Source organism: Phyllostomus hastatus, unplaced genomic scaffold, assembly GCF_019186645.2.
Source record: "Phyllostomus hastatus isolate PE091 unplaced genomic scaffold, TTU_PhHast_1.1 phas_scaffold_55, whole genome shotgun sequence".
Classification (NCBI taxonomy): Eukaryota; Metazoa; Chordata; class Mammalia; order Chiroptera; family Phyllostomidae; genus Phyllostomus; species Phyllostomus hastatus.
The window spans coordinates 4,986,437-5,011,547 of NW_025334035.1; the positions used below are offsets into that span (position 1 = coordinate 4,986,437).

General features: G+C 50.1%; 1 protein-coding gene across 5 annotated transcripts in view; it reads right to left on the minus strand.

Annotated features, from left to right (window-relative positions):
* PIK3R6 (phosphoinositide-3-kinase regulatory subunit 6) overlaps positions 1–25,111 on the minus strand; it is a 48,650-nt gene that overhangs the window by 18,604 nt on the left and 4,935 nt on the right. For 2 of the 5 annotated variants that reach the window (XM_045824378.1, XM_045824376.1), the window contains exons 2-12: positions 17,904–18,011; positions 12,602–12,685; positions 11,901–11,992; positions 11,235–11,303; positions 10,638–10,770; positions 10,396–10,465; positions 9,211–9,394; positions 4,369–4,534; positions 1,886–1,972; positions 410–833; positions 52–130 (exon numbers count right to left, since the gene is read on the minus strand). In XM_045824378.1, the coding sequence (XP_045680334.1) occupies positions 52–130; positions 410–833; positions 1,886–1,972; positions 4,369–4,534; positions 9,211–9,394; positions 10,396–10,465; positions 10,638–10,770; positions 11,235–11,303; positions 11,901–11,992; positions 12,602–12,685; positions 17,904–17,916 (1,401 nt within the window). In that variant the 5' untranslated portion in view covers positions 17,917–18,011. Of the gene's footprint in view, positions 1–51; positions 131–409; positions 834–1,885; positions 1,973–4,368; positions 4,535–9,210; positions 9,395–10,395; positions 10,466–10,637; positions 10,771–11,234; positions 11,304–11,900; positions 12,079–12,601; positions 12,686–17,903; positions 18,012–25,111 lie in introns of those variants that run through there. The other 3 variants (XM_045824377.1, XM_045824379.1, XM_045824380.1) reach the window with 3 other exon arrangements.

Here is a 25,111-nt window from a genome sequence, read left to right on the forward strand (position 1 = left end):
CTCTTCTCCCCCCCCCGCCACGCCCCCACCCTCCCCTCCATGACCAGCCACCTCAGGTGTCAGCACAGGGATGTAGTAGAGCTGCAGGCTCAGTCGCGGGGTGAGGCAGAACATCTGGGTCTCCCGTTTCCTGGCAAAGGGCAGCAGAGCGCAGGGGTGAGGGCAGGAGTTCCGGCTGCAGGCAGACTCGTTTCCTTGTTCTGCCCAGCCCTTTATTATCTCATGACTCTGGGCCATTTACCTAATCTTTCTGAGCCCGTTTTCTCATCTACAGAGCTGGTGCACTGTACACCATCCTCCCCCATCTTACCCCAGCTCTGCCTCCTTGTCCTCTCCAACCACTCCTAGATCCCTCACCACCCACCCATGCCCCCCAGCCCCGCCCCCTGCCGCCCCTCTAGGGCCCTACCTGAGGCTGTGGTAGGCCCGGGCCAGGCGCCCGAGCATCCGGTCGTCGCCCAGCACCAGCACCCGGGCCGTGTGCAGCCGGGAGACACCAGGCAGCAGTTCTCCATCCCCACTGGGCCTGCCCGTCCTCCGGTGCAGCCCCGGGGGCCCATCCCAGCTGCCGGGCATCAAGATGTCCGGGGGCCACACCCGCTTCTTGATGCCCCCTTTGCGCTGCAGTCCGGCGCGCTCCATCTCCGGGCTGCCGGTCGTGGGCGGCTCCTCGGCCCCCAGAGGAAGGTCCCGCTCAATGCCACTGTCCGTGGACAGCACGGACTCCCGGGCCAGCGTCCGGTCTGGCAGGAGGCCCTGCAGATCCAAGGCCTCCAGGTCAGCGCTGAGGCGAAGCAGGGACCTCGGGCGCAGGAAGAGCACCAGTTCCTTCCCTGCGATGTGGAGAACAAGGGGACCCCCAGCAGAGAGGGTGTGTAAGGCCAGCAGGGCCTGGGGGTGGGGCAGCGCCAGGGGTTCTGTGTTCCTCAGACACTGTTTAGCTGAACAGAAGCCCCATGAGGTGCTCCAAAAAGGAGCAGAGGTTCTGTGGCCAGTGAACTGAGAACCCCGCAGCCTGCCACCACTTGAGTTTCTTTAGTAAACATCTTAAAGGCTCTGAGAAGTCCTGCAGAAGAGAAGTCTGCTTCCCCCAGTCCCCCCACCACTCCAGAGCTCTCATTTGCACATTCATGCACTAGCATCCTCCTGCTCTCCCACTGCCGTGCTTGCCCTGAGACACAGAGAACAGGCCACCAGCTCCTGGAAGGACTTCCAGACTTTTCTCACCTACCTTCATTTTATTTCCCATGAGGAAACTGAGGCCCAGAGAGAAAACTGAGTCTGTCTAGGGTGACCCAGCATGCAAAAGGGAGTGCCAGGACGTGAACCCAGTTCACTGGTCCAACACTGCTCACTCCAACCTGTGCCTTTGTCCTCCCCTCCCCCTTGACAAGAGCCAGGGGCCAGAGGGGGGAACCCCAGTGTGCAAGGCCCCCTCCTGCTCCAGAAATCATAACTTCTTCTGTGGCTGCCTCCTTCTCGGGGACTTGCACTATCTATTGGCATCATCATGGGCATGTGGCGCTTACTAGACATGTGAGGCTAGTGGCCAATGCGCTGAGCTGTTCTGACATAAAGAAAATACATTCTCTTTCTAAATGTGCAGAATAACTCAGCACACACACAGACACACAACCGATGCACACATGGAGACACATCCAGACACAGAGATGCACTCAAAGACATGCACAGACACAGATGTCAATACACACAATAGACACACAGGCACATAGTCACACAGGGTGCACACAGACATGCAGACATGATAGATGCACACACAGATGCACATGGATGCAGACACACAGACACACACATAGGTGCACAGACACACACTAGCCACTGTGTCCAGTGAGCTCCTGTGGAGGAGGTCAAAGGCGTGACTCACAGAGCTGCTCCTCATCAGTCCACAGGTGCAAGGTGATGTGCGGGCTGGGCAGGGGGATGTTCGGTGGCCGGTCTTGGAGGGGGTCACCTGAAGGAAGGAGCAGGCTGTGGAGACCACGAGGAAAAGATTGTGGGACTCTTCTCTGCTCTCCCCATCCCACTCCCAGCTCCTCCATATGTGGTCTTATTGAGCTCCTCTCCCCCTTTGCCACCATCCACTCTTCCCCTCCAGGACCTAATGCTGCAGCCACCCCCTCCCTGCCCAAGAATGCTTAGAAGCTCCCTGTTTCCTGCAAACTTCCTAGCTCAGCCTTTAGGACCCTTCACAAATCAGCTTGCAGTGTCTTTCCCAAACTTTTCTCCTACTGTTGGCCCCTCCACTCCCCTAACCCCAGTGCTTTTCCCATTGTTCTTAGATGCCCTGCCTACATCCAAAAGAAGGGGGAAAGGCCTCTGTATTTCCCAGCATCTCTTCTAGTAGCATGCGCACAGCAGGCACTCAATTAACGTTTGCTCCTGTAGGCAATGCTGAAGAGAACTCATTAGCCAAGTACTAAAGGCAGCAGGACCTCTGCAGTCCAGGGGTGAGGGCAAGGCCAGCCCCTCCTCTTCGCCTCCTTCCAGAAGCCTTCCTGATCACTCCAGCCCCTGTGGTCACCCCTCCCTAGCAGACCTTACAGGCTGCATATTAGGCACACCTAATGTATAGAATTTAGGATTTAATTTCTACACAGTATGGCTCCCTCTCTAACAAGGCTGCAAGCTTCCCTAGTGGAGAGCAACTGAGGCCCACAGAGCACTTCCTATTGCTGCCAGGCGCCTTTCTCATCACCTTGCACACATTGCTACCATCTCACAGGATCCTGCCAGTGACCATGGGCCACCAATAGTATCATTATCTTCACTTTACAGAGGGGGAGACTGGGGCACAGAGAGGTTAAGTAAGTAGCCCAAGGCCACACATCGACAGAATTTGAGCCCAGGTATCCCAGCTTCAGAGTGCATGTTCTTACTCAGGACACTGTGCTCAAAACTACATCCTGTGCTGCCCCAGAAGCAGCAGGGGCTCAGCAGGGGTGCTGGCAGGTCATTGAGGTGCACAGAACAAGTCAAGGGAGGAGGCAAGTGCTGGACGTGGCTGGAATGGTGGGGGTGGCCCAAGCTGGTCTCATTCTGTCCATGCAGAGTTACTGCGGAGTTAGCAAGTGGTACCCAAGAAGAGCCAAGCCAGATTTGCCCCCAGGGTTTGCCACAGCTTTGGGAGGAGGGAGGCTTCCTCCCAAACAGACATTTCCATGTGGTTTTCAGAGGCACAGAGGTATTTGGAGTTTAGAATATTAAAGCAAAACAAAGAACAGAAGGCTGAGATGGTGGAGGGTGTCTTGGGAGGGCATCCTGCCTGCCTCACTCTGACTTCTGCAGCCTCCACCATCCTGGGCTGCCAAGGTCAAGTGCCAGGGCAGGGACACTGACCTCTGCCCGTGGCTTCCAAGCCTTAGGTTGGTGGTATGTTCTGGGACATGCAGGGTAATGAATCTCATGGGTGCTCTGGGCAATCATGAAACAGGGCACAAATTAGAACCATCTTCCAACAGCAACATACACTGTCCCTTGGGGCCACTCCTTGGGGCTCATTAGGATTTCCCAGTGCACATGGGCTTGCTTCCCATTGGTGTATGGCATTGTCTTATAGAAATGCAAATAGAAAGGAAGCATGCAAAATAAAAATTGATGACACCAGCCCTGGCTGTGGCTCAGTGGATTGAGCGCCAGCCTGCAAACCAAAAGGTTACCGGTTCAAGTCCCTGTGAGGGCACACACTGAGTTGCAGGCCAGGTCCCCAGTTGGGAGCATGATAGAGGCAACTGATTGATGTATCTCTCACACATGGATGTTTCTCTTCCTCTTTCTCCCTCCCTTCCCCTCTCTTTGGAAATAAACAGAATCTTTAAAAAGATTGGTGACACCAGACGTAAGTGACATTGACTACAGTGCTGTTTTAGATGTTCTTTAGAGTATCCCTGGACCATCATATCCTTTGGTTACTGTAGTTAGTGGTTAAGAACTAAATAGCCTATGTTTGAATCATGGCACTCCGATTAACTAGCTGGGTAATCTTGGGCAAGATTTAGAGCCTTTTTCAAACTCAGTTTTCTCAACTGTAAAATAGGGATAATACTTTCCTACTTCGTAAGTTTACTGTGAGCATTGCTTAATTTAGTACATTTAATATATTTAAACATATAAAGTGCTGAGAACAGCAACTGGGGCAGAGTGGGTGCCAGGCAGGTATCAGTTGTTATCATGAAAAATTATCCACCTTCTTAGTCCAGAACCTTCCAAGTTTCTGGGCATCTCGGTCCCCGGGAGACTAGGAGCAGTCACGTGTCCAACCCGGGGCTCAACCATGCGTGCAGACTCCAGGCAGGTACAGCCAGGCTCTCTGGCATCCCTTGCAGGGTTCCCGGACAGCCCGCTGCTTACCTCCGCAGCGCCCCCTGGCAGCCGCCGTTGGCCCCAGCAGCGAGCAGTAAATCTCCTCCAGCCTCTCCAGGTGTCCCACCCGGCTCGAGCTGGGCTCGCTAGCCATCTGTTCCACGGCTGCCACCACGGCGTGGAAGTAGCGTTCCAGGGCGCGACGGGGGCTGGCCTGTCGGGGAGGGGTGTAGAGCCTGGGTCTAGGCCCAGCATCCACCCACCCCAGCTCTGACGCCAAGTCCGCAGGTGCATGGGCAACCCCACGTGGCCCCTCCCCTCTTCCCAGGAGGCTGGACACAGCTTCCCTGCCAAGGCGTCTGCGCCCCACACCCAGGGCGCCGCTCCTGCCCCACCACAGCGGTTACCAGAAGTTGCCTGCAGCTGCGGTTCCACTTTGTCTCTTCACCCCCGTGTGGAGAGAACACCTGGTGCCCGGTAATGTGGGAAACCCAGATGGGCAGGGATGATGGCCGGCGCCCACCCTGCTTGAAGCGTCACCAAGCACTTGGATTAACGTTCTGTCCCCACCAGGATGGTAGTGGTTTTGTCTGTTTTATCTATAGCTGCGTCCCCAGCACCTACAATATCTCCTGGCACATAGTAGGTGCTCCATGAATATTTGTTGACTATTTCCTAAACTTCTGTCATTTTTATACTGTCTTGACATAGCACCTATACTATTCTTTACTCATCAGTTTTCTTTAAATCAGCTCACTTTTTTGGATCAACATTATTTCAAAAGGAAATTTCACATAGCTACTCTGAATAAAAAGGTTAGTGCCCCCTGTCATAAATAGAAAATAACTAAGGATCACGAAGCACTGATACTCAATGCAGCCAGGGGCTATGGCCTGCCAAGGCTTTAGAGCTCAAAGCTTGCTTTCTGTTTTTTAAAAATGGAAATGGGTAAGTGTTAAAGATATGGAGGTAAACACGAAGCTGAGCTTTTCTCCTTAGTGGAAACAGGCTTTGAAAGAGTTTCTGGTGGTGCCATTCCACGCTTTTAGCAGCCTGTCCCTTTGCCTTCGGGGTGCAGCTCGACGCCCTGAGAAGAACTGCTCTCGGTCGTGCTCTCTGGCTGTCTTCCCTCACCCGGCTCACCACCACCGAATCCTCTCACAACCGCGGTTGCAGGGTCCAAACGAATCACATGGGCAGGCATGACAGCACTGCCTCTCGTCTCTCTTCTGTGCGAGGGGTCTGCTGAGCACCGATCTCAGCTTCCTGGGCTGAGGCAGAGTGGCTCATTCAGACCAGCTAGGGCTCTGACAGACACTTACTGAATGATCAGCTGGATGAACAAACGCATTCATAGGGATATGGAATTAGAGTGGGAAGGGGCCACGGGGACCACTGCATCTTATTTCTTGATTTTATAAATTAATTATAAATAAATGGATGAAATATTTATTGATCGAGCACTCACCGGGTGCCAGGCCCTGTTCTAGGTGCCAGGGTACAGCAGTGAACAAAACAGACAAAAATTCTTCGTGAGGCTTATATTATAGTGTGTCAGCAGGGGGGACACTGGGGGAGATAATAAGCAAGATAAGCATGATTTACAGTATGATAAATAACAAGGAGTGCTGAAGGGAATATAAAGCAGGAAAGGAGGGGGTGAAATTTTGGGAGGGGCTGGAATTTTAGGTAAAGTGATCAAGGAAACCTCACCAGGGGGCAACTTTTGAGTAAACGGGCAAGTGAGCCGAGAGAAAGAGGGAGTGTGGGAGATGGATAACTGATGGAGAGGGGAGGTGGGCAGGCACGAGGGCCTTGTAAGCCACTATAATGACTTTGACTCTGACTCTGAGTGAGATGGTGTGATCCATGCCAGGGCGGCTACCCTGCACTGAGGCACCCGTCAGCCTGGCTGCTGGGAGCCTGGCAGCTGGCAGCTCTCAGCTGAGCTCTCCCCAAATCATGCTCAGCTGAAGAAAGCCACCTCTCCAAGGCCATGCCCCTTTCCTGAGTACAGTCCATGCAATTACTAGTAGGTGTGGATGTGTAAGGGCCCAGCCCACTTACCCCATCTCAGGACAACACTGAAAGGCCAGCGCAGCTCCCGAGCTCCCTACAGAATGAGCTGGGGGCAAGTTCTTCCTGGAGCTCAGGAGAGTGAAGAAATGAGGAGAAGGGACAATCAGACCTCGAGCAGGTGTGGCTGGTCCACAGTCCTGCTGCTGACCCACTGCGAGCAGACTCTCAAAGCTGTGCCTTCAGACTTCTGCCCTGGCCTCTTTCCTGTGCCCCTCCCGGAATCCCTGTCTTCAAGGCTTTGCAGAGAAGCCTCCCTTAGTTCTCATTCCCTGACCCCTCCAGCAGCCAGCCCTAGCTGGAGACACCCATCTCTAGCACCCAGAACATATACAGAGGGTCAGAGAGACAGGTTGTCCCATGCTGACTTCCCAGTCTCCAGACCTTGTCTGCTGGTTCCCTGGACACATGGGGAGAAAAACTGACTCCACACCTGGGCCTCAGACCAGGTCCTCAGTAGACAAGACGGGAACTGGTGGTCAGATAAGGCCTACCCATCAGACTGTGACTGGCCAAGCCACCTCTCCCAGGTCCCACTTGTCCTCTTGCCATCAGGTATGAATGGGAATGGCATCCTTAAAGAGGCAGAATTCCGGGTAAGGGGGCAGAGATCTCAGTGGGCAGGGAGTGGTTGTCAACACACGCTGGAGAGTCCCAGGCCAGGCTGATGTCTGGGAGCCCCAGCCTCCAGTGTGGGAGGGACAGTTGCCAAGGGAACATTAAGGACACCTGAACTCTAAGCTTCCGACGGTCTCTAGCTTGAGATCAATGATGCATTCCCCAAGTCTCTCCTTGCTCTTCTTCTTCCCCTCCCCCTCAATTCTCTATGTACAACAATGGAGACTCAGAGCACTGAACTCTAGATAACCTACAGTTATCTGCAGATAACCAGCAGACAAGGTCTGGAGACTGGGAAGTCAGCATGGGACAACCTGTCTCTCTGACCCTCTACATAACCTACAGTTATCTGGGGGGGGTGCCTAACGTTTACTATGCCTAAAAAATTACAGCTTTTACTTTCAGCACATTTTCTACTACAAAATAGTGTATGCAACAAACCTGCTAATGCCAGCCCCAGGCGCCACTTCATTCCTGACACCCTCAAACCCATCCTAGCCTCATTCCTAAACCTACTCCTGAACCCCAGCTGCATCCAAGTCAGAGGCGTAGTTAGGTTTGGCATTGTCCTTTCCCCACGTCACTGAGAAACAAAAATTGATGTTCTTACATGTTTGACTTGGTTGTGTCAAAATGGCACCTTCACTCTGACCGGCTTGGTGAACCAGAAACGCCGCCAGGGCCACTGGAGGGGTGGGGTGCGGGGTGGCTGGGTCAGCAGACAAGGTCTGGTCAGGACAGCTCCACCCCTCCCCACCTTCCTGAGAGCCAAGGCCAGCTGCAGGACAGGGGACAGTAGCCCACATAGGGGACGCAGATGCTTCTGCTAGAACCAAGATGGGGCTTAGGTATGAGTTAGTGTGTGTGTGTGGGCGGGGGGGGGGCGTTGATTCGTTCACCATGTGGCTGTGTGCCACATGGTGGCACCTCCTAAAGGAGGTGTCACAGAAGGATGGATGTCAAGGTTGGTGGGGTGAGGGGCGTGAGTCAGAACCCTTAACGGGTCCAGGTGGGTAGGTGTCCACAAAGGAGCAGTATTCTCAAGGTGGGAATGGTACTTTTAGAGAAAAGAAATGGTATCAATGAAATCAACATGGTTTACGGAGAGACCAGAGAAGAAAGAGTGGCACGTCCGATGCATTTTGATGGGCAAAGCCGGGTCTGAGACATGGGCTGGCCAAAGGACTGGCGCCCACCTGTGGAGGCAGAACAAGCAGGTGTTGCCGACTCCTAGCAAGCACACTCCCTCAGGCACCTGCCTCCTCCTACAGCAGCAGTGCCACAGCCCTGAGTCACAGCGGCTCGGAAGTCAAGCCATTGTCCAGTCTGGCCTTCCCAAAGGACAGACACCTTTCCCCCACAGAGGTCATCCCCGACATGGCTGCACTAACTGCCCCAGGCTGCATCCTCTCCCACCCAGGAAACCCAGCCCGGCATGCAACCCTTGGCCAGAGAATCTCCAGCCTCCCGGAGTCTTGGCTGTGGAGGGGGCCCAGACTGAGCCCGAGAGAAAGCTAGAAAATGAATGGGTAAGTGTTGGAAGCCAGCTGAATGCCCACTGTAGGAACAGGCAGCTGCATGCATAACTGCACATTCACAAGAGAGGATATTGTGCAACCATCACATGTACGTATTTTCTAAGGAAAATATTTTCTTATGGCAATTTCCATAACATGGGAAAATAAAGATTATATATGCACACAAGCATGAAGTATATAAAACTGTACACTGTTTGATATCTCAGTTTGTTTAAAAAAGGAGAAGTTGGGGAGTGAGGCTGGGAGGCGACTGAACATCAGCTTGAAGTCAGATCTGGATTCGAATTCTGACTCCATTTCACAGTGTTGGGGTGAGAATTCTGGAACTCGATGCATGTGAAGTGCCCAAGATGGCACCCGAACACGATGGGCACTCAGTGAACAATAGCTACCACGGTCACCACTGTTGTTATTGCTGAAGAAATACGCCAGAACATTAATTGCTGATATGTCTGAGCAGAGGGGTATAAATAATTTTAATTTTCTTCTGTGACTGATATGCATTTTTCAGGTTTCCCTTAGTGTTGTGTATTAATTTTGGATTTATGGAAAAAGGTAACATGGCACAGGAGAAGGGGGAAGACGAGCAGAGCAAGCACCTGGTGTGGGCATGTGGGGCCCTGGACTGGAGCCCTGAGGGCTAGGGCAGGGCCATTACCTTCAGCTTCCTTTGCAGAGCTTCTGCGCGGCAGGCCTCCCCCAGGGCTGCTTGCAGGGTGTGGGAGACCACATGGCGCATGCAAGCCTCGGGCGTCTGCTGGATCTGTGCAGCCTCGATCTCCAGCAGCAGCGCACTGCACACGGAGGGAGACACCAGCTCAGGATCCACGAAGAGGAGCACTCTGAGGACAGAGGTGGGAGGGAGTGTGCTGATGAGAATGACTACTGGGGGAAGAGCCCCTGGAGGGGTACCCCCAGAATCTTGTGTCCCCCTCAAGTTATTCAACTCCTCCAAAAACAGGAGACTTAAATTCAAAAGTCTATGGGGGAGAGATGATAAGGAGTGGTGGGGAGTGTGGCAATAAGAGCATGCCCAGCCTTTCTGCCTCTCACAGAAGGTAGAAGGTCCCTCTAGCCTCACATCTAGGTAAGTTCCAACCTCAGTTCTGCTTCCTCCTTCAGCGTCATGGCCCACTGACCGCATCGCCCTCTAGGAGGGGCCCTAAGCCCTTCCTGCTGAAACTGGAGCTCTGAACTCTGAGCAGCCCCATCTTCTCTCATCACCCCTATCACATCAGGAAAACAACCACACCCAGTGGTGTCCTCCCAACCTCTCCAACGCTGTTGCTGCAGATCCTTTCACCTCCCCGCACCCTCCGTGAACACAGAGCTGCAAGCTACACCTTTCAGCAGAGATACCTGCGGGGGAGAAAGCTATGCACCCCAGCACCATCAGTCAGTCCCTCTCCCCAGCACAAACAGTGAACATTGCCTCATTCTCATCTGAAGGGCCAGGCACACACAGACAAAAGCCGATTTCATGGTGCGGTTGTGGCCTGAACGCCCTCCAGTACAGGTACTCTGCAGCTGCCTCAGGCTGCCTGGCTAGTTGATGCTCCATCATGGCCAAGGAAGGATGGAGGTGAAACAACAGATCTCCAGGGCAGCCAGGGGTCCTGCCTACCCCTTGCATGTGAGCAGGATCGTCTGCATCCAGCCTGAGAAGGAAGGCCTTATCCTACTTTCCGAGATCTCCAGAGGACAGGCACCTTGAAAACGCACTCCCCTCGGGACAAATGTCATGAATGGAGAGCTCTGTAGAGGCTCCTCTCAATCTGGCCTCCTCTTTTGTCTTCCGGTCAGTGAGCGGTCCCACAGGCCTGCATGCGGAGGGGCCACTCACCTCTCCTGGTAGGGATACAGTTCACTCCTCAAGTTCTGCTCGGCAATGACCAGCCTTTGGTACAGCGTCCCTGCAAAGCAGACCGCTTCAGCAAGGCAGCCCTGAGTCCTGAGCCCCAGGCCCCACCTTCCCGCAAAAGGTGCTGGGGTTTTTGAGCTTCCCAGAATCCCGAAGACAAATGCAAGACCTTGGGTGGAGCTGGAGTGGCAGCGTGGGAGCCCGTGGCTGCCAGCAGCTCCTACCTGGAGCAGCTGTCTCGGTTTTCAGCCGTATGGCACAGTCCAGGGCGATTGTGCAGTAGGGGGAGGGCAGGGTCAGTAACCGCATGCAAAAGGTGTAGGTCCTCTGGTAGAGCTCCTCCGGGATGCCTGTGGCCTGGAGGAGAGGGAGGAGTTGGGGTGCTTGGAGCCCAGGGTCACAAAGGGTCCCGGGAGGGGTAGGACAGCTGGAAGGTGGGGCCTGAAAGCAGGACCTGGGCTCCTGACTCTCCCAAATCTATACCTTCCACCTCTTCTCAGACATTGCACTCAAACTTTGACACCCCACTCAAACTTCCCAGAGGGGAAATTCATCCAATTCTGTTCATCTGGCAGGTCATCTCCCCTCCCGGCCCCTTGCTGCATGGGGCCAGCATTCTCCCGCCACCTCCCCAACTTCATCTCCTGTCTGCTAGGGAAAGGGCACAGCTAGGGTGAAGGAACAGCTTGGCACAGGCAATCCAAGAGTTCTTCTAGGCTGGCACCTGGCCAAGAGTGGCTGTCCCCTGAGGGGAGAGGACAGTGTCCAGCCCAGTCACTTGTAGTAGTCGCCAGACCCCCCGCCCCTCAGCCCCAGCTCACCTTAGTGAGCACGTACATTAGAGTGTGCAGCAAGGGAATGACGACTTGCCGAGCGTCCTCGCTTTCCGCCTGGAAAACATTTGTTGGGCTGGGGGTTGAGGCGGGCTCACTACATCCTAGCAGGAGGCAGTGTGGGGGCAGTAGGAGGATGGGCTGGAGATGTGGTGGGAAAGGGCCGCAGCCAGCCCTGGTCCAGAAGGAGGGCTGTAGGGGAGGGGTGCAGGGACTCCATGGGGAGGGGAGGCACTGACGCAGGGCACCAGCTGGCAGCAAAGCAACAAGAAAGTCCCCAACTTGGAGGCTCCCTTGAGTGTAACGTTTCCCAAGCTGTCACGCACAGAACTTGGGGTGGTGTGGAGGATAACTTTAATGGTGCAAGGTAATTTTGAACATCTGAATAGTTATGCATTTATGTTATCGGTGCTTTCTGTTTCTGCCAAGTGGTGTGGTTTTTCACTGACGGTCTTGTTCTGGTTTCTTTTTGAAATATGTTAACTCATGTCAAACAAGAGGAGTCAATGTAAAGAAAATACTGCATATAGGAGAGTACAGGGGGGAGACCACAGCTTGGCAGACGCTGTGCTGGTGGGACTGAGTCCCCAGCAGACTGATGTCTCCTCCTCTCACCCGCTTCCGCCTCCCCGAGCCCGAGGCTCAGGAACCCACCTTCTCCAGTTCTCTGAGCAGAATGCGGACCAGTGCCGGACTCTTCCCCGGATCTCTGTCGACCTTCTTGTGCAGAGACCACCTCCACATGCCTGAGCCAGGAGAGAGGGGTGCCCCGCACAGCCAGGCGGGCCGGCCGCTCTTAGAGGGGAGGCTCTTCTGAGCAGGACCCGGATTCCTAAACCCCGGACAATGAGTCTGACCAGCCACCAGGTTGACCCCTCGGCCAAGCACTTGGCTCCAGGTGTGCAAGGGTGGGCTTCTCCCAGGGCGAGGAGCTCTGACCGGCTACCCTTGGGGGAGAGCGACTTCCAGGGTGGAAAGGAAGGCAGGAGGGACAATAGTGGGGAGGGGTGTGTATGAGTGGCTTATGGAGCAGCAGTGTTTGCAGGTCAGCGCCTGGAGCTCCGCTTCCGGAAGTCAAATGGTCCTAGAGGGCCCAGGGGAGTTTTATTTGCTAGGGGAGTTGGGGCAGGTGGGTAGGAAGGCTGAAGATCCTAAGGCGCTGTCCCTGGCAGGGTGAGCAAGGAGCCGAGAAGTCTGCTGGGTTCTTCAGGTTCCGGGGATTTCCAGCAGAATGAGGGTTCTGCTGGAAGCCCCTCACTCTGTGAGCTCGGCCCCAACCCTCTGTTGAGAATGTGTGGAAAGAGCAGGCTGGGGAAGGGTGGGGGAGCAGAGGGGCAATACCCGCCAGCTCTTACCTTGGCTACTCTGTAGGTCGGGGGCCTGGGCTCTGAGCTGCCGAAGCACAGCCTGCACACTCCGCTGGAGGTCCAGCTCCACGGCTGCGCAACAGGGCGGGGCTTGCTTTGGATCTCGGATCTATGGAGCTCCGCTTCCCTGGTCCTAACCTCGGCCCCATCTCCGCTCTCCCTGAAAATGTCTTTAGACCCTCCAGAGAGCCTCAAGAGGTACCCCAAAGTAATGAACGTAGAGCTGGCAGCCAGCATACGGGCCAGGGCTGGAATACAGCCTTTCAAATAGCATTTCTGTTTCTTGTAAAACCAACATTTGTCAAAGTGTGGTACGTAAACCACTGGTGGTGCACGGGACGTTTAAGGTGTTACACAGAGGATTCTAATATTTGAATAATGATGCTGTCATTTTAATGTATATTAGAATATATAACTAGTATATTCATATATAACTGTATATAACTATAACTATATATATAAAAAACTAGTTCTTCAACATATGCGTGAAGCTAAAATTAAAGTCAGTTTAAAGAAACATATCAGGTAGTACCAGAAAGCTACAAAGACTCTCTCTCCCTGACCAAATTTTACTCAGGCTCCTCAGAGCTCTCTTCTGCCCTAGGCCCTGACCTTGGCCCCTGTCCTGTCCTTGGTCTGCCTAGCACAGTTTCAGCAAGAATCCTGCTGTCCATTTATAGAGAACCCCCAGTTGATATCTGATCAAGTTCTGCATCTCCCACCTTAGATGTCTAAGTCCTTGGCCTGCCTCTCATGAGAATCCCGTCAGGTCAGTGTAGTAAGAATCCCCCCCGACCTTGACATCTCTTCTTAGCCACTTCCTGTCCATGGACCCTCACACTCTGTTCGTTGGCTGTAAATCCCCAGCCATCTTTGCCTTATTCAGTGTCGAGCTGATGTTTCTCCCCTATTGCAATAGTGTTGACTAAAGTCTTCCTTAGTGTTTTAACAAGTGTCAGAATAATTTTTTTTTTCTTTAACAGTGGTACGCTGACCTGGCAAACCTGAGAAGGGGCACAAAAATCAGTCTCTGACGTTTGGAAAGTGTGAGGATGCGCTTCTCTGACCTCCTGCTGCAAGGAGTCTAACAGACCAGGTGGGGGCGCTTTGTGCTGCGGACTCCAGCGCTTTGTGCTCAGGCCTGTGTGCCGCCAGCACCCAGCGCCGCAGGGATTCTCACGAGGGCCCCTCCTGGGAGATGCAAACCTTCTCTGAGGGCTGACTGGGCCCAGGGATCCCTCGGCTGCCTTGCGGAGCTTTTGCCTGTCAGTCTAAGGCGTTTCCACCCGAGCCTTCTTCCCTTTCTTCTTCCTTCATGTCAGATCTGCATCCCGGCCTGACAGCTTACTTCCCCAGACCCCACCAGCCCCCTCTCCGTGTTCTGTCCCACAGGCATTTCCTACATAAATCCTCGCGGGTCTAATCCTGTCTTGGTGTCTGCTTCTTGGAGGATCCGGCTAGCACAGGAAAGATGGGAGACACTCCCTGCCCCATAAATTCCCCTTTAACATCTATGCCAACCAAGAGTTTGTCTCTATAGGCAAACGTGCTTTCTCTGGTTGTCAGACAATAAAAACCACATGCCCCAGGGGTTCCCCTTTTGCCTTAGCTGTCAGGAAACTTGCAGCCAAACTAGGGCCCAGCCTCAAAAATCAGCTCATCTCAAGTGATGGGGAACTCTCTTCTTTGTTCCTCTTTGTGTTCCTGCTTAATGTCCTACTTAACACGTATATTAATTGCCTCGGACACCTTGGATGTTTTGGAAGCATATAAGATAGAGATTACAAATTTAAACAATCAGCAGTTTTCCATCCAGGAATCAAAATGTGTTTAGACCCAGCTCACAGGCTGGCTCCTCACGGCTCTGGCGGTGGGCTTGTGCAAAGTCGGCTGGGGACTCCTGGCCACTCAGAAAGCCCCACTTTCTTCCTGCCTCTGATTGGCCTCCAGACCGCGTCAAGGCCTGATCCTAAGTCTCCATCGGGCTGACAACGGGCAGTGAGTGGGCAGTCTCTTACAGACCATGTTTGCCCACCTGGCTGCTCTGCTGGGTAGGGTAGCATCTCCCAAACTGGCAAGGAAATTGTTTAGCCTGGCGTGAGGCTGGCCACAAGCTGTCCTTCATTTACCCTTCTCCACCTTACATGAAGATTTGATGCAGGGTGAGTTATTAAAAATTGGTATTAAGTCTTCCTTCTTTCTGCCCTCCTTCCCCCTCCCTCACCACTCCCTTCTCTCTGCCTCTCTCTCTTCCCCTGTGGACTGCGTGTTGCGATAAGTGTGATTTCCTCCCTGTCCCCTCATTAGAAAGCAGAGAAGCCTTTGTCTTCTGAGCTTTAGTTTCCCCTGCTTTACAAACGGAGTTAATTTTTTATGTTTCAGAGAAAAATAGAGAAGTTGCCGGTAGCCCTGGGAGACAGCCCCAAATAAACTTTGTTTTCGAAAGTCTGGACAGCCGGACCAAACTCTCAGGCTTTGGTCCACATCTGGCTTGCAGACATGTTTTGTTTGGGCTTGTAGAATGTCAAAAAAAATAAATTAGCTGCCAACATTTACAAATAAGGAAAGTTTACATTAAAGTTGGGGTTTTGGCATCTCTTAAAAGTCTGCTGACACTGGGCATGCACTCCTCTCACGCTTGACAATGGCAGGCTGGGGGCCGCTGCCCCCTTGATGTGGGGCGCAGGGTCTCCAGTATCACTCTCCCCCTTTTACTCATCTACATCCTCTCCCCAAGCCCCCGGGTTTGATACCCCAGCCATGTGACTGAGAGAACCAAGCCAGACTGTCTTCAAGGCTTTTGGGGAGCGGAGAGGAAGCCTGCAGCCTTCAGTTAAAGAGGAATGTGGCAACCCAAGAGTGTGAGGTCGACTCCCCAAGGGTTGTGGGGACCCAGCAAATGAGGAAGGCCAGGGCACGCTGGGACCTAGAGTACCAGTGGTGGCAAAGACCTCTGATGAGGGCAGCAAAGCACTAAACTCTGTGCCCTTGAATGCCATTGCTATGGTCTCCTGCGCCACCTTTGCCAGAGCACAGGAGTGTCCCCAAAGGAGCTCCCTCTCTCCCTATGGACCATGTAAGCCTGTTTTGGGGCCTGCAGCCACAGTGGGATGAAAACCACAGACTCTCCCCACTGTCCAGACTTTGTAAGCTCTCGTCTTTCCACAGGAACTCAAGTTTGGGGGGAGGCACCTCAAGTAAATGACACTGGAACTCATACTCACCATGGAAAGTGAGAGCTTGAAGCTGGTTTAGGTTTGATTAAGTAGAAGCCCAGCAGGACCTCCCGGACCTCCTGCCCACCAGAGGGGAGGCTGTTGGAGGCTCCCCTGGTGCGCAGACAGCTCCACCTCAGCATCCCAGCTGCTCATGGGAATCATGGGCTCAGCACCCAGACACACCAGCAGTCGGAGTATTGGGGCTCATGGTCCTCATCCTTCCCGTGCCCAAGGCCACTGACCACCATGTGAAATAGTGGCTCAGATTGTTCCACAAATGTTTGCAATCTTGCCTATGTTTTCAAAATGGCAAAATAACAGTGGCTTTGGTGTCCTTGAAACATTGCTCTTTTGTGTTCCTCAGAATAAATATCTTACTTTTCAGGGCCCCTCTTCTTAACTCTATGGTGAGAGGACCCCAATGGCCATAGGAAGCTGGGAAAGTTTAAACCAATGGCAACTGGAGAAGGCAGCCTGGTCGTAATGGGAAAACTACCCTCCAGAGCTCCCAGGGCAAGTATCATAATTTTGGGACATTTCTTTCATTCATTGGAATGTGGGGGTCCTTTGTCATATCTTTGGGGGTGTCTGTCAGTGGTATAAGCTGGCTGGCAGCCTTCCCTGCACACTGTAGTCTTGGTGAGATTGCGACCCAGGTGGCTTGCCTTGTTCTGGCTCAGAGTGGGCACGGGACCAAGGCTGCCAGCGAACTCTCTCTCCCTGAAGGCAAACCCGGTGCAGGTGGCCGGGAGGGAAGTCCACCTGGAGTGCTCTCTGAGGTCACTGTCTCCCTCTCCCGGACCTGGTGGCAAGTCTGCCCTGTTGCTTATGCTTTCTGGTACCTGTGCTTCAGCTGTTCCTTCAATGCTTGGCCAGTTTTAAAAAATTAAATTAGCCACATAGGTTTCTATGGCCTGGATCCAAAGAACCTTCACCGGTACTCCTCTTTCCCCAAAACACAGCACAGCATATGTTTTTCGTTATGATTAAAGAGGGTACAAAGTTGGGTGGTTTAGATTTTCACTGGGCTGACTCCACCACTACCCTCCTGTTGCAACCCCCTCCTGGTGTAAGAGAAGCCAGACTATTGTGACACTGGGGTTCACTGGGTTTGCCTGATGCAGCTGGGTCCTCTCACCGGGCACAGCTCCCTGACTGTGAGCAGGCGTGGAAAGTGTGCACATCTTGCAAATGAGGAGAACCTGGTAGCCGTGCCTGCCATAGGGTGTCCCCTCATCTTCCCCAGGACAGGGATCTGCAAGGGCACTGGGCTCTGTGCCTGGTGGCCCGAGGGTTGCTCTGACTTGCTGGGCAACCACTGATTAATACACATGTTAGGGGAACGGTCCCCTCTCCTTGTTGTCTCAGGTTGATATGAGGAAGAGGATCTGGGTTTTGGATTTAGCTAGATCTGGGCTCCAGTCCTGCCTCTGCCACTTACTGGCTATGCAGCTTTGAGCAAGTTACTTAACCTCTCTGAGCCTCAGTTTCCCCTTCAGTAAAATGAGGAAAATCATACTGATATCCCTACCTCACAGAATCCTTCTGACATTGGCAGGAGGCAACCCGCAGTGAAATCACTGAGAGCAGGAGCTACCTCGCTGGGTTCCAGTCCCGATCTAACCTAACCATGCAATACCCACATGGCTTTGAGATCAACACCTGTCCTCTCTGAGTCTCACCTTCCCCTTCTGTAAAGTCAGAATAGGGATAATGTCTACCTTTATAATGACTAGATGAGTTAACATCTGTCAGGTGCTATTATGACTACTTGATATATTGTAAGCTCTATAGAGGTTTTTGTTAAATGCAAGTCTTTGGTGATAAATCTTGGCTATTATTGTCATTATTGTCAATGTTCAGCTCAGTGACCTGCAAACAACTGAGACTCGTGCAAGCGTGTGGATGTCCATCTCTCTGTCCTCATGAGTGGGCAGCTAAGTGGGGTCTCACAGCCTGGCTGGGTGGAAGTGGTCCTGCCATCTATGGGGGCATTCTCACCTGCAAGGGTGTCCCCCCCTAATGCAGTTGGGCACACTGACTCCTCTCTACCCTCCCCCAACCATACTGACCTGAAGCCTCCATGGGAGCCAGGGGGTTTGTGAGGAGGATGTGGCTGTCTCCGGGGGCAGGATGGAAAGTAAAGTGGTCTGTTTGTTTTTTCTTGCACAGAGGTGGTTCTGCAAAATAAGAGGTATTTGCATAAACCGTAGGAAGGTGCAGAAAGTATATTTGAGGAATGGAGAGGCTCTCAGGGGACCTACGCCGCTGGCACCCTGGAGGGAAGTCTGGATTCATTTCAGAAGCACTTCTGTGGCGCTTGCTACGTGCCAGAGGATGTTCTAGCATGTAAATACTCTTAACTCTTTAGTATTAATATCAACCTTATAAGATAGGTACTATTTTCTCTCCATCTGCAGATGGGGAAATTAAACTGCAGAGAGCTTAAATAACTCTTCAAAGTCAAACAGCTAGTAAGGAAAGGAAAGAGCCCTTGAACTCAGACCATCTGGCTGTAGAGCGCATGCCCTCCATCAGGACCCGCGCTGCTCCACTTTGACCCCAGCGGGAGGGGCTCCCCAAATCTGCTTCCCAGAGCAACAAACTCCACAGCTGAGAAGCAGGAGGACTCTGAATGGGTTCAAGAGCCTGTTCTTGGAAGAAAAAACAGTTTTTTAAATAAATAAACACACACACCTGGAAAAACTAATTGAGAGAGAGAGAAAACAGAGAGACAACTTTAGGAATGACAAATACCATATCTGTATCTATACTTACACTTACATCTATGGCAAAAAAAGAAAATCTGAACCCTCCATGTCATACATAGTTTCCTAGGAAAATAAAAATAACTCAAATGTCTCTAAAAGAGTTTAACGTCCCCCGCTCACTGCCCCCGCTTATTTTAGTAGCCATTGAGGAAATAGAAAAATGTGTCAGAGAACCAGTTCTTAAAAAGTGCTGTCTGGCTCAGGCGGCTCCTCTGACAAGTTTTCTCAAACCTTCAAGGCAACAAAACTTCTGTGTTATTTAAATGGTTCCAAAGCATAGAGAAAGAATAAAGATTCTTTGGGGGAAAAGTCAGCTTATCCTTGACACCAGAATTTAATAAAAATAGTTTTAAAAGTAGATGAAACACTTCACACCCACCAGGATAGGTATTTTAAAAAGAAAAACAACAGAAAATAACAAGTGTTGGCAAGAATGTGCAGAAATCGGAGCCTTGGCATGTTGGTGGTGGGCTGTGAGGCGGGGCCCCTGCTGTGGGAACCAGTCTGGCAGCCCCTCAAGAAGTTACGCACAGAAGCACGCTATGACCCAGCAACTTCACTTCTAGGTAAACGCCCAAAAGAATTGAAAATGGGGACTCCAACAGATGCCTGCACACCAACCTCCATAGCAGCATTATTCAAAATAGCCAAAAGATGGAAACACTACAAATATCCATCAACAGATGAATGAACAAAATGTGTTATATCCACACAATGAAAAATTATTCAGCCTTAACAAGAACAAAATTTTGATAACATGCTACAATGTACATTAATTAACCTTGAAAACAGAAAAAATATACCGTACAAACACTAATCAAAAGAAAGCTGAAGTGGTGACAGGTGAGTAGGAGACAAAGTAGATTTCAGAGCAAGGAACATTATCAGAAATAAAGAGAGAAATTGCATGATGATGAGAGGGTCACTTCATGAAGAAGATATAACCATTCTAAACTGGTAGGAACCTCACAACAGGGATTCAAAATACACGAAGAAAAAAACGAGTAAAACTAAAGGCTAATTTCCCCCATATTCGCTTCATAATTGATAGAATAAACAGATGGAAAATCAGCAAGGATACAGAAAAACTGAACAATGCCATCAGCCAACTGAATTCAACTGGCCTTTATGAAACCCTACACATAATAATAGCAGAATATAAATTCTTTTACAGTTCATCCGGATAGACCATACCTTGGGTCATAAAACAAACCTTAGCAAATTTAAAATAATTGAAATTAAGCAAAGTAGCCTTGCTGATTATAATGAAATTGAACTTGAAATCAGTAACATAAAGATAACTAGAAAATATTCAAATACTGGGATATTAAACAACACATTTTGAAATAATCCACGAACCCAGACAATGAAAGAGGAGGGAACACTTCCCAATCCATTTTGTGAGTCCAGCATTATCCTGGTGACAAAACCAGACAAAGGTGGTACAAAAAAAGGACCAATGAAAAAGTTCTCACCAAAACATTAGTAAACCAAGTCCAGCAAACTATAAGAAGAATAATGCATGACAACCTGATAGGGTTTTCCCAGGGGTGCAGGGCTGGTTCAGGGCTGGTTCGATACTCGAAAGTCAGCCTATGTAATCCACCATACTAGAGGCTAAAAGAGAAAAGTCACGTGATCCTATCACTGAGACAGTAAAAGAATTTGACAGTTTTTAACACTCATTCACAAGAACAACTTATGGCAAATTAGGAATATAAGGAACTTAATTAATCTGATGGAGGGTGTCTACCACCACCACCCCCGCCCCAGCACAGCGAGGCTGGGCAGTGGGGAAGGGCCGATGTTCCCCTCAAAGGCTGGGAAGAGGCCTGGCCACCTGCCCTCACCACTCCCACCCAACACTCCAACACAACATTGAAATAAATGTCAACATGCGGCAGTCATATTTACATATGCCATTTGCAACAGCTCCAAAGGAAAAGAAAGAAATACTGAGGGATAAATTGAAGAATCAACATCTTCACTGTGGTGGGTCCTCCAAACCGTGAATACACTGTGGGTCCCATTTATTTACTTGATTCTTTCATCAGCCTTTTACGAATCAGCAACTTTATTTATAGAGTTCATGTACTTCCAGTAAAAATACCAGCAGTAATTTTTTGTAGATACAGATAAGCAAATTGTAAAACTTGTAAGCCAAACAATTTAGGAAAACAAAACATTTGAGGTTCATCTCCCCATTTTAAGAATTACTATAAAGTTTTTAGTGAAGAACTAGAACAGACCAATGGAACTGAATAGAGTGTCCCAAAATAGACACATATAAATAAGGCCAATTGATTTTTAACAAAGTTGCAAAGACAATACAAAGGAGAAAGGATTGTCTTTTCAACGAATGGTACTGAAACAACTAATGGGAGAGAGAGAGAGAGAATCTCAACTTAAACCCCACAGCTGAAACCAAAATGAACTTAAAATGTATTCTAGATCTGAACATAAAATGTAGAACCACAAACTTGGAGAAGAAAATAAAAAAAAGTGTTTGTGACCTTGGATTAAGGAAAGAGTTCTTAGATATCACACTAAAGGCATGATTCATGAAAGAAAAAGTTGATAAATTGGACTTCACCAAAATGAAAAACTCTGGCTTTGGGAAAAATACTTTAAGAAAGTGAAAAGACAAAGTACAGACTTAAAAATATGTATTTATTCAAATCATATATCTGACAAAGAACTTGTATCCAGAATGCATTTTAAAAACTCTCAAAACTCAATAGTAAGAAAACAGATAATACCCCCAAATGGAAAAATTTTTAAACAGATAGTTCATCAAAAAAGATATGTGGATGGCAAAGAAGCACAAGAAAAAAAGCACATGTTAATAGCCACGATGTAAGTGCAGATTAAAACCATGAGACACCACCATATACTTATTAGAATGACTAAAATTGAAAAGTAGCCCTGACTGGTGTGGCTCAGTGGATTGAGCACCATCCTGAGAACCAAAGGGTCGCTGGTTCAGTTCCCTACAGGCACATGCCTGGGTTATATGAGCCAGGTTCCCAGTTGGGGAAGTGCAAGAGGCAACCTATTGATATTTCTCTCCCTCTTTTTCTCCTTCCCTTTCCCTCTTGATTAAAAAATAAGTGGACAGACAATACAAAGTGCTGGAGAGGGTGTGGAAGAGCTGGAACTCTCATGCATTACTGGTGGAAATGTAAAACGACACAGCCATTCTGGAAAGGAGTTCGGCAATTTCTCCTAAAGTTAAACATCACTTACAATAGGATCCTGCAATCCCACTCTTAACTCTTTCCTCTAGAGAAATGAAAACCCGTGTTCACACCAAGTCCTGTTCACGGGTATGTACAGCAGCTCTACTGACAGCTGTCCTATACTGTGAACATCCCGGTGTCTTCAGCAGGTGAGTGCATAAGCAAACTCTGATACGTCCATCCATTGGAGCACTCGGCCATACAAAGAGATGAACTATGGATACATGCAATGACATGCGTGATTCTCAAAGTCACTGTGCTGAGTTGAAAAAGCCAGACTTAAAAGGTAACCAGCTACATGTTTCCATTTATATGGCATTCTCTAGAAAAGGAAAAGTAGGGTCAGAAAATAGATCAGTGGTTGCAAGAGGTTGGGGTAAGGAGAGGGGTTGACTACAGAAGTGCTAGAGGGAACTTTGGGGTGATGGAACAGCTCTGTATCCTGAGTGTGGCAAAGTCTGTCTATACTTGTGTTAAAACTCACAGAACTGTGTATCAGAAATAATCAGAGGGGCTGAAAAATGGCAATATGGCATGGCCCGACCACCACACAGGGTGCACTGGCAGGGGCAACAGGGCAGATCTGGGTCTTGATCCCAGCTCCAGTGGTGGCAGGAGGCCAAGAGAACCTTCCCAAGTGTGACCCCAATGCCGGGTTCCCATGTTCCCCTGTATTAGCTGTGTGGTTGTGAAGAATGATCTTAATAACTTCTGCTCCATTCCCTCTGCCCCACTGGTCCAAGCCACCATCATCTCTTGCCAGACTATGGTAGTGTCCCCACTGCATCTCCCAGCTTCCACTCTCCCCCTTGCATCCTGATCCCTGACTAAAGCCCCCCAGTGGCTTCTCTTGGGTCCAGTAGTAAACTCCACACTCCTCAGCCTGTCTAAATCTTGCCTGACCCAGCACACCTCTCCAGCTTCACCTCATTACCCTATCCCCTGGCTTACCAGGATCTCATCTCACGGCTCCTTGTGCTGCTCCAACTTGCCACACTCAGTCCCACCTCAGAGCCTTTGCACACTCGGCCTGAAACACCTTTCCTTCAGCTCCCCCATGGCTGGTCTCCTCTCAGTAGTCAGATCTTATTTTAAATGTCACTCTTTTAGAGAGGACTTTCCTGACTAAGCTTTCTAAAATAGCTGCCCCAGTTATGCTCTAGCACATTCTTAGAATTATTCATATCACTGTTCATATTTCTGTATCACATCAGAAATTTTCCTGTATAATGATTAGTTTTCTGGGCTACTCATTAAACATGGGCTCCACAAACACTGGGTCCTGGTGTGCCGTATTCACTGCAGCATGTCCAGCACCGAGGGCAGTACTGCCACCCAGGAGACAACAAATATACATTTTAAAGAAATATGAGGTCTGTCTGGGAAAAGTGCAGCCACTGTTAATATAACAAAAATGGTTTGTGTGACTTCAATGTAACCTGGCAGCCAAGGAGAGTGGATTGAAATATGCATGCGTGAACAATGATGACTTCACTGCACCAGTCAGTGGGGGCGGTAGATGCTGTTGAGTGGGCATGTGTACTGTGTGGCCATCACATTCAAAATGACTGAGCAAGTAGAACAATGAATTTGCATCAAATTTTGTGTTCAGCTTGAACATTTCTCAGCAGAAATTATTTGGGTGACTCATAGGCCACAGCTATGGGCAACTGGTAATAGGCAGCTTCATCACGACAACGTGCCCGCTCTTGCATCACGTCTTGTGCAGGGTGTTTTGGTGAAACATCAAATCACCCCAGTGACTCAGCCCCACTACAGCCCACATTTGGTGCCCTGCATCTTCTGGCTTTTCCCAAAACTAAAATCACCTTTGAAAGGGATTTCAGACTGTTGATGAGATTTAGAAAAATACGCCAGGGTAGCTGATGGTGATTGAGAGAACTGTGTGAGGTCCTAAGGTGCCTACTTTGAAGGGGACTGAGGTGTCATTGTCCTATGTACAATGTCTCTTGTATCTTGCTTGCACCTTCTTCAATAAATGTCTCTATTTTTCATATTACATGGCTGGATACCTTCTGGACAGACCTTGTATGTGACGAATGAATAAAGATGAAGTGTGTTGCCAAAAGTCACATGGCCAGTGAGTGACGAAACCAGGGCTAGAGCTCAGCGTGGGGTGTGCAACTGCAGCCACCTCTCTCGCCTTCCACACCCCTCCACCCACTCCCCGAACCTTTCCGATCACCCTTTCTCCTGATAAAATAAAATGAACACTCAGGCAAACTTCTATCCAGATAGAATCGGCTAATAATGAACACCAAGTAGCCTCGAAGGAAAAGAAATCACAATGATACAAAATGAAAGGGGAGTGTATGTCTCAGGACTTACTGTGTAAATTTGGGGGTGTCTGGGCTGATTTTCCACTGAAAGTAAAATTTTAAGAAGCTTAAACAATCACTGTCAGAAATCCTCCTTATTCATTCTTCTAGTCATTCTGTCACTCATTCATTCATTCATCAAACACTTATTCAGTGTTTTATACATGTGTGTAGCATCATCTGGGATGCTTCGTACAGCCCCTTTGCTCCTCTGCGGGGGACCTCTGTCTACTTCCTGTCCTTTGGGGCTGCTGACCACACCAGTGTGGGGGAGAGCTCTCAGGTGACAAGCTTCAGAGAGACAGGAAATGGAAAAAAGCAGAACCTAGGCTATTCTCAAAATGCATCAACATCTCACTTGTCTTTACTCAAGGATGATATGAGTTTCTTACAAACTAAGGCTTGCCCATTTAAGCACCCACACTGCCTCTGTGAGTGAACCTCATTGGAGCTGATGGCATGTATCACACCGTAATACGATGAAGAACTCAGGAGCTGTGTGGCTCCAACTTTCTGACTTTTCAGGTATGATTCCTGTCTCAGCTGCACCTTGCACATCACTGTGAATGGGGGCTGCTGTCCAGCCCACCATTTCCTGCCCTTTTGGTAATTTCCCCAGCCAGAGAGAATGAGCAATTCATCTGTCCAAAGAAGCACTTGCTGTAATTTGTCTGCTCAGAGGGAATGATTCTTTTTAATTTGCACACACCCCTCAGTGTTGGCCACAGTCCTGTCTGAGCTGTCTTTTCCACCCAGCTGCCAATTTGCGGAGGGCTGGGAAGCCAGAGAAGCACAAGGGATTGTTTTGTATGAAACAAAGCCTGAGAAACTGATCTAGGCAAAGAGCATGAAACTTCCATCAACAGACCTGGAAGATTCATTTGGGCTGCTCAGAGGCTCTCTGGTTCTCTTCCTAGTTCCTGGCAGTGGT